The sequence below is a fragment of the Tricharina praecox genome (genome assembly GCF_024521635.1).
Source record: "Tricharina praecox strain CBS 144465 chromosome Unknown BZA05scaffold_29, whole genome shotgun sequence".
Classification (NCBI taxonomy): Eukaryota; Fungi; Ascomycota; class Pezizomycetes; order Pezizales; family Pyronemataceae; genus Tricharina; species Tricharina praecox.
This window is the reverse complement of record NW_026250431.1, coordinates 248,584-260,753: the sequence shown is the minus strand read 5'-3', so window position 1 is coordinate 260,753 and position 12,170 is coordinate 248,584. Positions and strand designations below refer to the sequence as shown.

Below are 12,170 nucleotides of genomic sequence, written 5' to 3'. Positions count from 1 at the left end.
CGATCAATGCACCATCGTGCAGAGTTGGGATTTGGCTATTGGAAGAACCAAAATCTGTGTCTCCGTGGATGGTTTTGCATTTTGGGCCAACCGACGCATCTTCGTTGAGGCGTTGTGCTTATTTTCGTTGCTTTTTCGGGAATGGTAGGTCTCAAGGAAACAAGACGAGTAAGAAAAACTACATATATACATCACCCGCAGCATCCCCCTCCACGTAACTACCACGGCTGATCACTCACTCATGGCAGATAATTCAAGCCGTGAATTATATCAGGACGAGCCAACTGTCGGCATTAACTACAATATAAGTATCAGCTAAGGAAGAAGAGCGCGGCAAATCCAATCTTAGTTGAGTTGGAGCGAAAAAGCACTCAGCACCCGGTTTACATAACCAACTTAATTCCGCGCATGCACTCATGATCATGAGCGAGCATCTGATTCTACAGAGGACGATGAGCTGACAAAGCCTTGTCACTACTTCTGCACTATGTAGAGTACCCTGTGCGGCTCGAGTTGGTTAGTTACACACATAACAGCACTAACAAACCCCCCACCACCTCACCATCCCACCCCACCATCCCATCCCATCACGCTCCCCCGCCCGCGCCTCCTCCGCCGCCTCCTCCTCCTCCTCCACCAACCCCACCCCACCGGCGCAATGACCAAATTCCGCGGCTGCATCGACCTGCACTCAGGGGTAGTAAAGCAGATAGTCGGGGGAACACTATCGGACAGTTCACCATCATCGCTAAAGACGAACTTCACGTCCTCGCTACCATCCTCACACTTTGCGGCGCTTTACCGCACGCACGGGGTTAGCGGATGTCACGTAATAAAGCTGGGGCCCGGCTGCGACGCGGCGGCGGAGGAGGCGCTGGCCGCGTGGCCTGATGCACTGCAGATCGGCGGCGGGATCAATGATGTCAACGCGAAGGCGTGGGTTGACGCGGGGGCCGAGAAGGTGAGACACGCACCCAGCGGCGGGGGGGAAGGGGGGGGGAGGGGATAGGCGGTTGACGGGAACACGGGCAGGTTATCATCACGAGCTATCTCTTCCCCAATGCGACGTTCAGTATGGAGCGGCTACGGAAGGTCCTCGACGCGGTGGGCAAGGAGGGGCTGGTCATTGACCTGTCGTGTCGTCGCCGCGGCGACAGGTGGTGGGTTGCTATGGATAGGTGGCAGACGATTACGGATTTGGAGGTTAACAAAGGTAGGGGCTTTCCTTCTCCCCTCTCCCGCCCTCCCTGCCACCCTCCGACAATTATTGACGTGCCCGTGTGTGGTAGAAACCCTCGACCGACTCTCCGCCTACTGCAGCGAATTCCTCGTGCACGCTGCCGACGTGGAGGGGCTATGTCGCGGCATCGACGAGGATCTGGTCAAGGCGCTGGGGGAGTGGGCGACGATCCCGGTGACGTATGCGGGCGGGGCGTATAGCATTCAGGATCTGGCGACGGTGGAGGAGCTCAGTGGGGGAAAGGTGGACCTTACGTATGGCAGTGCGCTCGATATTTTTGGCGGGGATAAGGTAAAGTTTGAGGATTGTGTGGGGTGGAATAAGGAGCGGGCGTAGGTCAATTCAAAACAAAAAGAACGCCAGAACGATAGGTAAATGGATACTGCGAGAATACTGCTGCTGCCATATCTACCGCGCCTCGGTAGGAAGCTTCCAGTTGTTGACCTCCCACCACCATCTCCTCACCTTGGCTATTCCGCCCGTCAGCATCCCCTCCAAATATCCAACGTATCGTATAGAGCGTGAAAGAGAAAGAGAACCCACCGCCCACTCCCGCGCCGCTAAATTTCACGCCCCTATTCCACCATCGCCACCCGAACAGCGCCAGATTGAAGCCCAGGCCCTGGAGCAGCGGCATGAGCACCTGATCCTTCATGGTGATCAAGGCGACCTTCCACCAGACGCCCTGGGCCGGCGCAATGCTGGCCATGTAGCTCTGCTCGAACCTCAGGTCTGGCAGCGGCGGCAGCGGCCGTCGTGCCGGCCGCTCGTCGTGGTAGTTGAGGATCGACGACGAGATCGAGTGGCGGTCGTCATCGTCGTCAATGTCGTCGTTGTTGTGGTGCGAACGGCGCAGCGGGATCTTGCTGTCGGCAGACGTCGACGGCGCGATGTCGCCGTGCCCGGGATCGTAGATGATGTGTGTGTCCTGCGCGAGCGTTTGCGCAGCGAGAGGGGCGATGGTCGACATTGTGGGGTTGTTGGCGGTGGGGTGGGCGGAGGGGGGATGACGTTCGTGTATCTGTGAAGTAGTTGACCAGCGTCGGGACTCTACTTAGGGTGCCTAGAGTAGCGTAGTTGGCAGCGGCAACCGCCGTCTTGGCTCACCACCCAAATCTTCACGCTCCATCCCACCAGACCAGACCTCAGCACCTCAGCACCTCAGCACTGCTCTGCACCACCACCACCACCACAAACCCACCACCCCCCAACCCACGCTACAAAAATGGCGCCCAAGCCTCCCACGGCCTCTGCCTCGCAGCCCAAGAAAGCGCCCAAAGCCTCCCGGGCTGCAAAGTCGAAAGGCGGGATCCGCAGCACGCACACCGCGCTGGGGATAGCGAAGAAGCCGTTGCGCAACGACAAGCGCACGCCGAAGCGGCGGGCGGCGGACATGGCGCGGCTCGAGAAGACGCTGCCGACGTTGAACACGGTCGTGCCCGCTGCCGCGTCGGGAAAGATCAAGGGCGGACGTGGAAAGATCGGAAAGGTCTTCGTCGACGATCATGATGCTGATAAGCTGCACCGCTTCGTCGAGCAGGCCGCCGGGAAACATGATGTCGGCGTCGAGAGTAAATTGGAGAGAGCGGTATGTTCCCTGACGGGAGGGAGGAACGAGGAACATGCGCTGACAATGCGATTAGAGGAAAGTCGAGGCCATAAGGGAGGCCCGGAGACGCGAGGACGAGAAGCGTGACGAGCAGCGACGTGAGAAGTTCGACGAGACGAAAGACAAAGTCCGGCGGAAACGGAAGTCGGGTAAACCGGAGCCGTCGGCGTTCGGCGAGGAGCCGCTCGGAAAGGGTGGCAAGCCCAAGAAGAAGGTGGGCTTTGCGTGAGCGTGGGCGTGAGCGGTGGGCCGTACTGTGTATACCAGGTCATGTCGAAAAGTTGTGCTTTTGTTTTTCTTCGTCTACAGGTTTACATGCGATATTCATTTTGGCGTTGGGTAATGGTAGTTCTATCTATAGTATTGTACAAAACAAAAGGAACAGATCTACGTTGACGACTGACTATTCTCTGGTATCTCCCCGTGGCTAATCTGAGAGGATGAAAATGCAGAAAAACTCCTAGTGATGCCTCTATTTCCCCTTCCCTTCCTTTTCTCCCTCCTCCTCCTCCACCCGCTTACTCCATCTTCTTTAACTGGGCTATATCGAGGAGCCCGTCCTGCGGGACACCGCCGATGACGACGGGAGTGTCCGGAGTATCGTCTGCGGATGGAGGAACAACCTCGATCACATCCTTGGCGAACGCATTCAAGAAGTTGGAGATCTAGATATATATCGTAAGCAACCACCACAGGAAGAAAAGAAGAAAAAAAAGATCATCATACCGGCTTTGCGAACCACCTCCCACCGCCAGTCTCGAACCAGCTCAGATGCCCCCCACCCTCCGTGACAACCATGAACACGTACGGATTCGCCTTCGCCTCGTCGTACGGCACCGCCTCCTCGACGGCGATGGGATCATCCTTCGCATGGACGACGAGCATTGGCACTCTGACCTTGAGCAGCTTATCTGTCGAGCTCGCATCGCGGTAGTACGCGCCGACGGTCGGGTATCCGAAGACTTTTGCGGTGATCTCGCGGTCAAACTCGTGGAGGTAGACAGAGTTCCTTACGGCCTCGACATCGATGCGCTCGTCCAGCGATAGCTGGTCGATGTGCGACTCAAACAGCCGGCGCATATTCGCCGCCATGACCTTGGAGTACACCTCCTTGCCGACCCACGAGCGCATCAGCGCCTTGTGGCTAACATCCAGCTGCCAGGGGTTTGAGCAGACGACGGCCGCGACGAGCCCACAGCTCTCCCCCTCCTCGCCAAGATAGTTCGTGAGAATATTCGCGCCGAGCGAGAACCCGATCGCGTACAGCGGGCGGTTCGGAAACGTCTTGCGCAGGAACTTGACCACTTCCCGCAAATCCGCGGTCCACCGCGCATTGAATAGCTGCTTCGAGGAGATGCTGCTCATTGCGCACCCGCGCGCATTGATCACGCAGGCCTCCCACTCGTCGCCCCCGGGACCCGCGAGCAAGCCGTGCAGCATCGCGCGCAGGTAGACCTCGTGGCTGCCGCCGCTCAGCCCATGGAGCGCCACGAGCATTGGTCGTGTGTCCTCCGTGCCCTTATCGTGCGCCGCGCGGTCCTCGGGCGCCATGTGGCGCGTGCGCACGGGCAGGTCATCGGGTGACTCGGATTCCGGGAACGCGGGCACGACAAAGTCGACGGCGAAGTGCCCGCCGTCGACCGGGTGCACGAAGTGCCGCCGCGCGTAGTGGATCGTGAACGGGTCGCCGAACTTGGTCACTGTCCAGGCGGTTTGCAGGTGGCCGTTGAAGAGCAGTGGGTTGCCGTAGTAGGGCGGGATCAAGGGCGTCGCGAAGGAGGATAAGGGCACCACGCCGTTGCTATGCGTGCGTAGGCCGACGGTGTGTGTAGAGTGGTGCAGTTCTGGCACGGTCGAGTTGAAGAGACGCATCTTGAGGTGGTATGTAGATAGGTGTCCAGGTTCCGTTTTGCTAGAGATTGAGGGCACGTATACAGTATACTACTACTATACTTATCCCTGAGGGCACCGGAAGCATGGCATCCAGACCCTTTATTTTGCTCTGAGACTTGTGGCCACTACTACTGTAACTAGCAGCGCGTCCGCATAAATCTCCGAAGCTGGAAAACTCCGACCCGAGGTGTGGGACTGCGGACACGTGGATGGAGCACGCTGAGTCACTCGATGCGACCTTCCCTGACGGTGGATCACCTGTGCATGCTGAGCACAATGTGAATGAGTGGCGCTGCGATTCATTTCTATGTAAAAACAAAAAAAAAACAAAAAGACAAAACCTATTTTCCATTCCGATCGCATCATATCGGCAAAATAAAATGTCCCCAGAGCCGAGAGCCTAGACGCGCTCTAACTATCCCTGCAACTACTGCTTCGCCTTCCAAGCGTCATGGGCCTTCTTCTGCCTGTCCCAGAGCTTCTTGAGCGCCTTACTCCTGGACTTCGTGACCTCCTCGCCCTTCGCATCTTTCGTGGGCATTCCGTCCGCATCCCACTCGCTCCATTCCGGCGTTCTGAACATCGTCGTAGGATCGACTTTTGCGGCCTCATCCTTCTTTCTGTCCTCCTCCTCGCGCTTCCTCCTGGCCTCCTCCTTCTTGGCGTCCTTCTCGGCCAGTTTTCGCTCCTTTTCCTCCCTGGCGGCGCGCAGCTCCTCGGCGGGGACGAACTTCACTAGCGCGGGACGGCTGGCGTCACGGTCGTCGAGGGAGACGCCGAGGTCGGCGAGCTCGATATCGCGGAGCCGGTCGCACAGCGAGAGGATCTCCCTGGAACTGGCGGAGGCGGGGTCGGCGATCGCGATGGTGCGGATGCTGTCGCGGAAGGACGAGAGCAGCCGGATGTACGGCATAGCGGCCTCCTCGGCGTTGGCGGCGGCGGTGGCTTCGGTGGTCCAGCCGACGGTGGAGGTGGGAGTCGAGTCGAGGCCGAAGATGGTGGTGACACGGGTGATCCAGCGCGCGACTTCCTTGACGATCGCCAGCGACGCCGTCGATTTCATGTAAATGTTCGTGGCGCTGATCAGCTCGAGGAGGACGCCCATGGCCTCGGCGGTGTTGAAGCTGTCGCAGAGCGCGAGGTCGAGCTTCCGGCGCGCGTCGTCGAGAGACTTGGCGAGCGAGTGTTCGAGCGCGCCGTAGGGCTGCGGAGCAGGCTTGCCAGCCACCTCCGCGAGCTCCTCTTCCGTCATGAGCGCTTTGACGTTGGTGAAGAATTTGTTAACCACCGTTTCCCAGCTCTTGGCTTCGGCGAGGACGCCCTCGCGCACCTCGATTCCCTCCTTCCATCCGCCGAGGAGGAATACGATACGGAGACCGCGGGCGGTCCACCCCCCGCGCTGCAGCGCATCGCGGACGGAAACAAAGTTCTTGAGCGACTTGGACATCTTGCTGCCGTGGATCTGTAGGTGGCCCATGTGTAGGAAGTAGTTGATCCACTGGTGCTTCCCGTCGGCGGTGGCGCACTTGCCGTCGGCACAGTCCCAGTAGGCTTCGCTCTGTGCGATCTCGTTGTCGTGGTGGGGGAAGGCGAGGTCCACGCCGCCGGAGTGAATGTCGATCTGCTCGCCGAGAACGGCGGAGCACATCACCGAGCACTCGATGTGCCAACCGGGCCTGCCCTTGCCCCACGGGCTCTCCCACGATGGCTCGCCGGCCTTCGATGCCTTCCAGAGGGCGAAGTCGTGCTTGGACTTTTTCGTCTCGGGAAGAGAAGTGTTGACGGTGTTGGGGAGGGTGGAGGCCTTGGATGAGGCGAGGGCTCCTTCTCCATCCGCGATCAAACTCTCGTCGCCACGATTCCAAGGTTGCAGCTTAGCATAGCTGTGACCGGCACCCTCATACGCAGCGATGTCGAAGTAAACTGATCCGTCAGCGGTCGGGTACGCGAATCCCTTCTCGACGAGCTTGCGAACGAACTCGACGTTCTCGGGGATGAACTCCGAGACGCGGGTCACCACGGTAGGAGGAAGGACATTGAGGGTTGCCATGTCCTCGTTGAAGTGGCGTTCCCAGTAGCTCGAGAGCTTCGCGAAGACGGCGGGCTCGAAGTCGCGGTTCTTGTGCAGTGAGTCGAGGTATGGCAGGAGCACCGACGTGGTGGCAGCGTAGAACTCGTCGGCCGTCGAAGGGGTACAAAGGATCGCGCGCGACGCAGTGAGCAGCGTGTTGAGGTGCATCTTGTACTTTGTCTGCTTCTCGTCCAGAATGACCTCCTCCTCCACTCCGGACTTGCTAGCCTCCTTCGCGATGAGCTCCATCAGGATTCCGTGCTTGCTCTCTGACCATGCGTCAAACTGCTCCGGAGTCGTTCCCAAGTCCTCCGGGTCCAGAGCAGCGTTCTTGTCGAAGTAGGCGTGCCACGCCTTTCCCGCCGTTTCCAGGACCTCCGCTGTGACGCTGGGGTTCAGTCCCGCGAACTCGTCCAGAAGGTGTTTCTGGCGGGCGCGCAAGATGATCTACGCCGCATCAGCCAGTCCTCTCTCGGTGCTTGCAATCTCTGCCTCGCACCTTGTCATCGACATCGGTCACGTTCTGCACGAACGTCACATCGAAGCCAAAGTAGTCCCGCATGATCCTGCGCAGCACATCGGTGGTGACATAGTTCCGCGCATGGCCGAGATGTGCCGCATCGTAAACTGTCGGCCCGCAACAGTACCACGTCACCTTCTTCCCGCTCTTGTCGATCGGCATGAATGCGTCCTTCTTGCGCGTGAGCGTGTTGTAGATGGAGAGAGGGGGCAGCGGCGCGGACGATTCGGGGGCGGACCAGGGCGGCTGTTCGCGGCGGAGGGGGGTTGCGGACGCCATTGCGGAGTATGTTCTATGAGAAATCGGCACGCTCGCAGCAGCGAAGGATTTGAGACGAGGCAGCAGCAGCACAGGCCGGCGGACGATGGAGGTGGTGGTCGTTGAGGTTACTGCCTGAAACAAGATGCGGGGGAGGGGCATCTCTCAGTTACAATTTAGTTACTCAGGGTTCCCCTTCGCACCTGACTGCGGTAGTTAACTAAATGCGCGCCACAAGTGCGTAGAGGGGTCTCTGCGGCTCTGCGGCTGTGCTAACTGGCCGTAGGCACATTCTACATATGACAAGACGGCCTCTCACATCGCTGCGATGAGTCTGTTCGAGTGGCACAGGGGCGATTAACCTTCTCATCCGATGAAGCCTTGTAATCTCTGCCGGACTGTTTTCTTCGTGACTAGGGCCCTCAATCATCGACGGTACGGTAGTTCCATAAATACGGCATTCTGGGGCGTCGGACCGTCGGTTAGTTCACAGAATTCCCGCCACTTCCGTGATCCCAGCCAATTCCTCGGCCCCGCAGCCTCGAGAGCAACTACCGTAGTTACCGATAGACCACCCACACTGAACCTGAACCGCCCCCCAGCCCAGCCGAAACACCCAAACCGATGCACACGGACACGGCACACCCACGATGTCGCGCCACCTCCTCCTCCGCCCACTCCTGCGGTCCTACAGCAGCAGCACGCGCAAACCTCCCACTCCCTTGCCCACCACCAGCACGCAAGCCTACCCACTGACGGGATTCTACGCGGACCTACTTCTGTACCCGCTCACGCCCGCGAACGCACTCCCGCCGGGCGCACGGGTGATAACCCCCGCCTCCGCCGCGGACCCGGCGGTCCCCGCGACGGAGCCGTTCTCGCCGCACGAGCCGAGTACGCCCCCGGAGCAGCAGGAGCGCGAGGCGCGTGCACGGGTGGTGTTCGGGTCGCGACTGGCAGGGCCGGGCGACGACGAGGCGCGGCTGAAGGATAAGCAGACGCGCGGGCAGATGATCGCTGGTGTATGGGTTCCGCCGAAGCCGGTCGAGCCAGATAATTGCTGCATGAGCGGGTGCGTCAACTGCGTGCTTAGTGCGTTCGTTGAGGACTTGGATGAGTGGAGGCGCGCGAAGAGGCGCGCGGAGGAGCGGCTCAAGCTGACTGAGAGGGGTGGGGAGGATGCGGCGGATGCGGGCGAGGTGGAGGGGCTGTGGGACGGGTTTGAGGACATTCCTGTGGGACTCAGGGTTTTTATGGAAACGGAGAAGAGGCTCAAAGGCAAGGCGTAGTTATTGTGGGTGGGTGGGCACGTCGGCCCCTTGATTTTGGACAAGAACTCGGCGATACCGTCTAGGAAAGATTAAACCATGATACCACCATATCGCACTCTGCAACCCTCTCGCTCCCCTCCTCCACCTCCTCCTCCATTACAATACACGCCATCACCCGCTCTCCCTTGATCGTACTCCCCAACAGTAGTCTAATCCACCGTCACGCCCCTCGCCCGGAGGTCCCGCTTAGCCAGATCGATCTCCTATACAGCCACGAACGCGTCAGTCTATGCTTCACCCTCTGCACCCTCTCCACGCCAGATGAACGAACCGAGACGAGCTCATCGTACGCGCTCTCGGTGTCCTTGAACGTGAGCACGCCCATTCCGAGCGAGAACAGGAGGTAGGCGCCGAAGCTGACGATGACCCAGAACGGAAGGACGGGGATGATTTCGGTTTGGATCTTGGCCGGGAACGGGATCAGCTCCAGGAAGGCGGCGAGGTACACCTGCAGGACGTGTTAGCTGTATGTGCGTGAATGTGAGCGATTGGTGTGTGGATGGGGTAGCGTTACCGAGGAGAGGATGAAGAGGAGCGAGATGTGCTGTGTTGCGCGTGTCATGATGAAGGAGCGGTGTCTGGGTGTTGGGTGTGGGTATCAGAAGATTCGCGGTGGTGGTGATGGTATGGAATGAGCGTGGTGGTGGTTGTTGTAGGTAGATGGAGGAAGTGGGAATAGAGGACAGTTGTTGGCGAGAATCGCTGTGAGGCTTAAAGGAGAGATGCTGTGGAACGCGAAGCTACCTAATTAGGTCCTAGTAAGTTCCCTGCTTCCAGCTCCCTGTAACTACGCCCGCTCAGCAAGGGAGGTGTCTCCAATCCCCCATTCGCCCCACCACCCCCACCATCACCCCATCACCACCATACAATCACTTCAATCTACCGCCGTATCTATCAACAATGGCTACGGACACGCTCATAATTCTCGACAACATCCTGCAGGCCGAGGACAAGTCTAGCAATGCTCTCGAACAGTTCCTCGAGACTCTTACCACCCTGCCCGAAGAGACCTTGAGCTCCGTCTCGACAAAGCTCTGGATGGCCAGCCGCGATGGTATTGTATTTAAATCGCTTCACGAAAGACCCTCCAGCTGACAGCAGCACTTAGAGAGATGGCGGATACCAATCGGCGAGTCAGGAGTGCTTGCCTTCTTCCAGGGATTGATCCCCACTGCAAAGGAGCCAGGTCTCAGGCTGAACGCGCTTAAGATTGTGGGCAATGCGTGTGCGGAGAAAGGTGATTCGCGCTCGGTTATACGAAAGGACAATGGCTGACAGGAGCTTAGATGCAAACAGAAAGCGCGTTCTTGAGGAACCACTCGGCATAGAACCCTTCGTCACCGCACTCGTCGACCCGGAGAGACAACTTATTGCGTCGGTGGTGCTGTTGAACATCTGTACCGATTACGGTTTACCTTCCCCGTCGCATAGCTACTACCACCAACCACAGCTGACTCGTCTAGAGAGCCCTCACAACTAGCCGCCATCGAAAAACAGGCTTGTCAGACACTGTTTTCCATCATCGGCGATGCCGACTTCAATGGCGAACTTGACTACTTCCTTCGCGTCCTCGAGGTGCTATTGACTCACGACGCCGGAAAAGCGGCAACCCCAGAATCCGGCCTCGAGACGTTGCTCCGACACCTCGAGTCTGGCGACGAGAGCTTCGACACTGCGCTATCGCTCATAGCGATCATCTCATCGCTTCTCACCACGCACCGCTTTCAGACGCTCGTGCTAAAGGGAGATGGACTGTTCGCGCGGGTTCTGGACACCATCGAGAAGACCTACGAACTACCGGTCGATCCCGAGAAAGAGGCGAAAGATAGGAGCTTAGCCGCTTACGCTCGTAATCAGCTCATCGAGGCAGTGGGAGACATCGCGACGGAGCCTGAGTTCCTGGATGGTCATCCGCTTGGCAGTGAGGTGATGAAGCGCGTCGAGGGATGGCTCGAGATCAAGCCAGGACGCGAAGAATTGGTGGTGGCGGCTTGCATGGTGTTTGGAAATGTGGGCAGGAGCGATGAGGTGTGCACCACGCTTGTGCAGACGGGGCTGCACCTTCCGTTGTTCAAGGTGGTTGAAGACACCGCGGCCAAGTTCGAAGAGTCGGTGAGGAGGCTCAGGGAGCCTAAAAAGGAGGAGCCCGAGATTGAAGCCGACACCGGGAAGCCAAGGCCGCCGACGGGTGCCATGTCGGTTGGTGTGATCCATGCCGCTGTCGGAGTGCTCAAGAACTTGGCGATTCCTGCGCAGAACAAGAAGCCGCTTGTCGACGGCGGCGCCTTCAGGACGATCAGATGCATGTTGACCATGGAAGGTGTGGGTGTTGGACAAGTCTGGTACTCTGCCGTGAGTCTAGGGAGATTGTCGATCGTCAATACTTGCAAGTCTTCACACACACCCTCTATGGCTACTCCCCAATTAACATCTCCCAGTTGAAAACACAGAGAAGTTGCTATCCAGCACGCCAGACGAGGAATCCCTCTTCGCCCTCTTCCTCAAGCGCTACAGCGAGGTCGAAGAGCTCCCCGTCAAAGTCGAGATCTCGCGCACGATTGCCGCCATGCTCCGCATAATCTATGCCGAAGAAGAGGGTAACCAGCTGCTCCTCGCCGCGCTCCTCTCGCACTCGGCAGTGGTCGAAGAGGCGATTTGGGACATGGTCCGGCAGGACAAATACCCCGTGGTGCGCAGCGAGGGCTGGTTCGCACTCGCACTGTTCGGCCGAGAACCGCAGGGTGCGAAACGGGTTTTCCCCCATCTGGAAGCCGAGAAGGAGCTGGTCAAGACCGTCCTCGAGGGCGACGAGAAGAAGGATAGCGACAATGTCGGCGTCATGGTCATTGAGATCAAGAAGAACTCTGGCGAGAAGAGTGACGCGCTCGACGAGTTAACCAAGGTGTTCTTCAGGCTGCAGGGTGTCGAGATGTGATTGTGCACGGGAGGGAGGGACGGAGGGATGGAGGGATGGAGAGATGGAGGGATGATCCGACAAGTGTTTACTCGGAATATTATGGGCGCAAAATCGAACGTACCGTAGTTAATGCGTTGGATATGGGTTCATAGATCTCTGGATAAATCACTGGGTGCATAGATCACGGGTTCATAAATCACCGCATGTGACAATTGGCTTTCTCTCTCTCCAACGGCGGTTCCTATCGTTTGAGCGGCGGTGCTATTCGTTGGTAGTGTCTGTTCTATTACTCTCCGACGACCACTTAAGCCCGTGACCGTGCTAATTACCC

The 12,170-nt window shown here is 58.4% G+C and overlaps 8 protein-coding genes across 8 annotated transcripts; 4 read left to right on the top strand and 4 right to left on the bottom strand.

Moving 5' to 3' along the window:
• Positions 1 to 658: 658 nt before the first annotated feature.
• BZA05DRAFT_342754 (uncharacterized protein) lies at positions 659 to 1,576 on the top strand (the record flags this gene model as incomplete). Its single annotated transcript, XM_051481050.1, has 3 exons — positions 659 to 961; positions 1,033 to 1,213; positions 1,290 to 1,576. 3 exons carry the CDS (start codon positions 659 to 661, stop codon positions 1,574 to 1,576), a joined length of 771 nt encoding a protein of 256 aa, XP_051336069.1.
• Positions 1,191 to 2,356, bottom strand: BZA05DRAFT_409241 (uncharacterized protein). Its single transcript, XM_051484776.1, has 2 exons — positions 1,784 to 2,356; positions 1,191 to 1,710 (listed from the first exon to the last, which is right to left on the bottom strand). Exons 1-2 carry the CDS (start codon positions 2,208 to 2,210, stop codon positions 1,649 to 1,651), a joined length of 489 nt encoding a protein of 162 aa, XP_051336068.1. The 5' UTR covers positions 2,211 to 2,356; the 3' UTR covers positions 1,191 to 1,648.
• Positions 2,303 to 3,569, top strand: BZA05DRAFT_157020 (uncharacterized protein). The gene is made up of 2 exons (XM_051479050.1): positions 2,303 to 2,828; positions 2,884 to 3,569. Exons 1-2 carry the CDS (start codon positions 2,466 to 2,468, stop codon positions 3,076 to 3,078), a joined length of 558 nt encoding a protein of 185 aa, XP_051336067.1. The 5' UTR covers positions 2,303 to 2,465; the 3' UTR covers positions 3,079 to 3,569.
• Positions 3,236 to 5,029, bottom strand: BZA05DRAFT_431623 (Alpha/Beta hydrolase protein). Its single transcript, XM_051486197.1, has 2 exons — positions 3,576 to 5,029; positions 3,236 to 3,514 (listed from the first exon to the last, which is right to left on the bottom strand). The coding sequence occupies exons 1-2, from the start codon at positions 4,719 to 4,721 to the stop codon at positions 3,368 to 3,370; spliced, it is 1,293 nt and encodes a 430-aa protein (XP_051336066.1). The 5' UTR covers positions 4,722 to 5,029; the 3' UTR covers positions 3,236 to 3,367.
• A 140-nt stretch (positions 5,030 to 5,169) lies between these two features.
• On the bottom strand, positions 5,170 to 7,612 carry BZA05DRAFT_342924 (tRNA synthetases class I (C) catalytic domain-containing protein; the record flags this gene model as incomplete). The annotated part of the gene is made up of 4 exons (XM_051481057.1): positions 5,170 to 6,588; positions 6,667 to 6,915; positions 7,027 to 7,260; positions 7,313 to 7,612. The coding sequence occupies 4 exons, from the start codon at positions 7,610 to 7,612 to the stop codon at positions 5,170 to 5,172; spliced, it is 2,202 nt and encodes a 733-aa protein (XP_051336065.1).
• A 385-nt stretch (positions 7,613 to 7,997) lies between these two features.
• On the top strand, positions 7,998 to 9,042 carry BZA05DRAFT_156977 (oxidoreductase-like protein). The gene has a single exon (XM_051479048.1). It carries the CDS (start codon positions 8,242 to 8,244, stop codon positions 8,878 to 8,880), a length of 639 nt encoding a protein of 212 aa, XP_051336064.1. The 5' UTR covers positions 7,998 to 8,241; the 3' UTR covers positions 8,881 to 9,042.
• A 29-nt stretch (positions 9,043 to 9,071) lies between these two features.
• Positions 9,072 to 9,484, bottom strand: BZA05DRAFT_448230 (dolichol-phosphate mannosyltransferase subunit 3; the record flags this gene model as incomplete). The annotated part of the gene is made up of 3 exons (XM_051487234.1): positions 9,072 to 9,125; positions 9,194 to 9,370; positions 9,437 to 9,484. 3 exons carry the CDS (start codon positions 9,482 to 9,484, stop codon positions 9,072 to 9,074), a joined length of 279 nt encoding a protein of 92 aa, XP_051336063.1.
• A 234-nt stretch (positions 9,485 to 9,718) lies between these two features.
• BZA05DRAFT_409233 (armadillo-type protein) lies at positions 9,719 to 12,056 on the top strand. The gene is made up of 5 exons (XM_051484775.1): positions 9,719 to 9,976; positions 10,031 to 10,159; positions 10,209 to 10,331; positions 10,388 to 11,308; positions 11,361 to 12,056. The coding sequence occupies exons 1-5, from the start codon at positions 9,823 to 9,825 to the stop codon at positions 11,855 to 11,857; spliced, it is 1,824 nt and encodes a 607-aa protein (XP_051336062.1). The 5' UTR covers positions 9,719 to 9,822; the 3' UTR covers positions 11,858 to 12,056.
• The last annotated feature ends 114 nt before the right edge of the window (positions 12,057 to 12,170 follow it).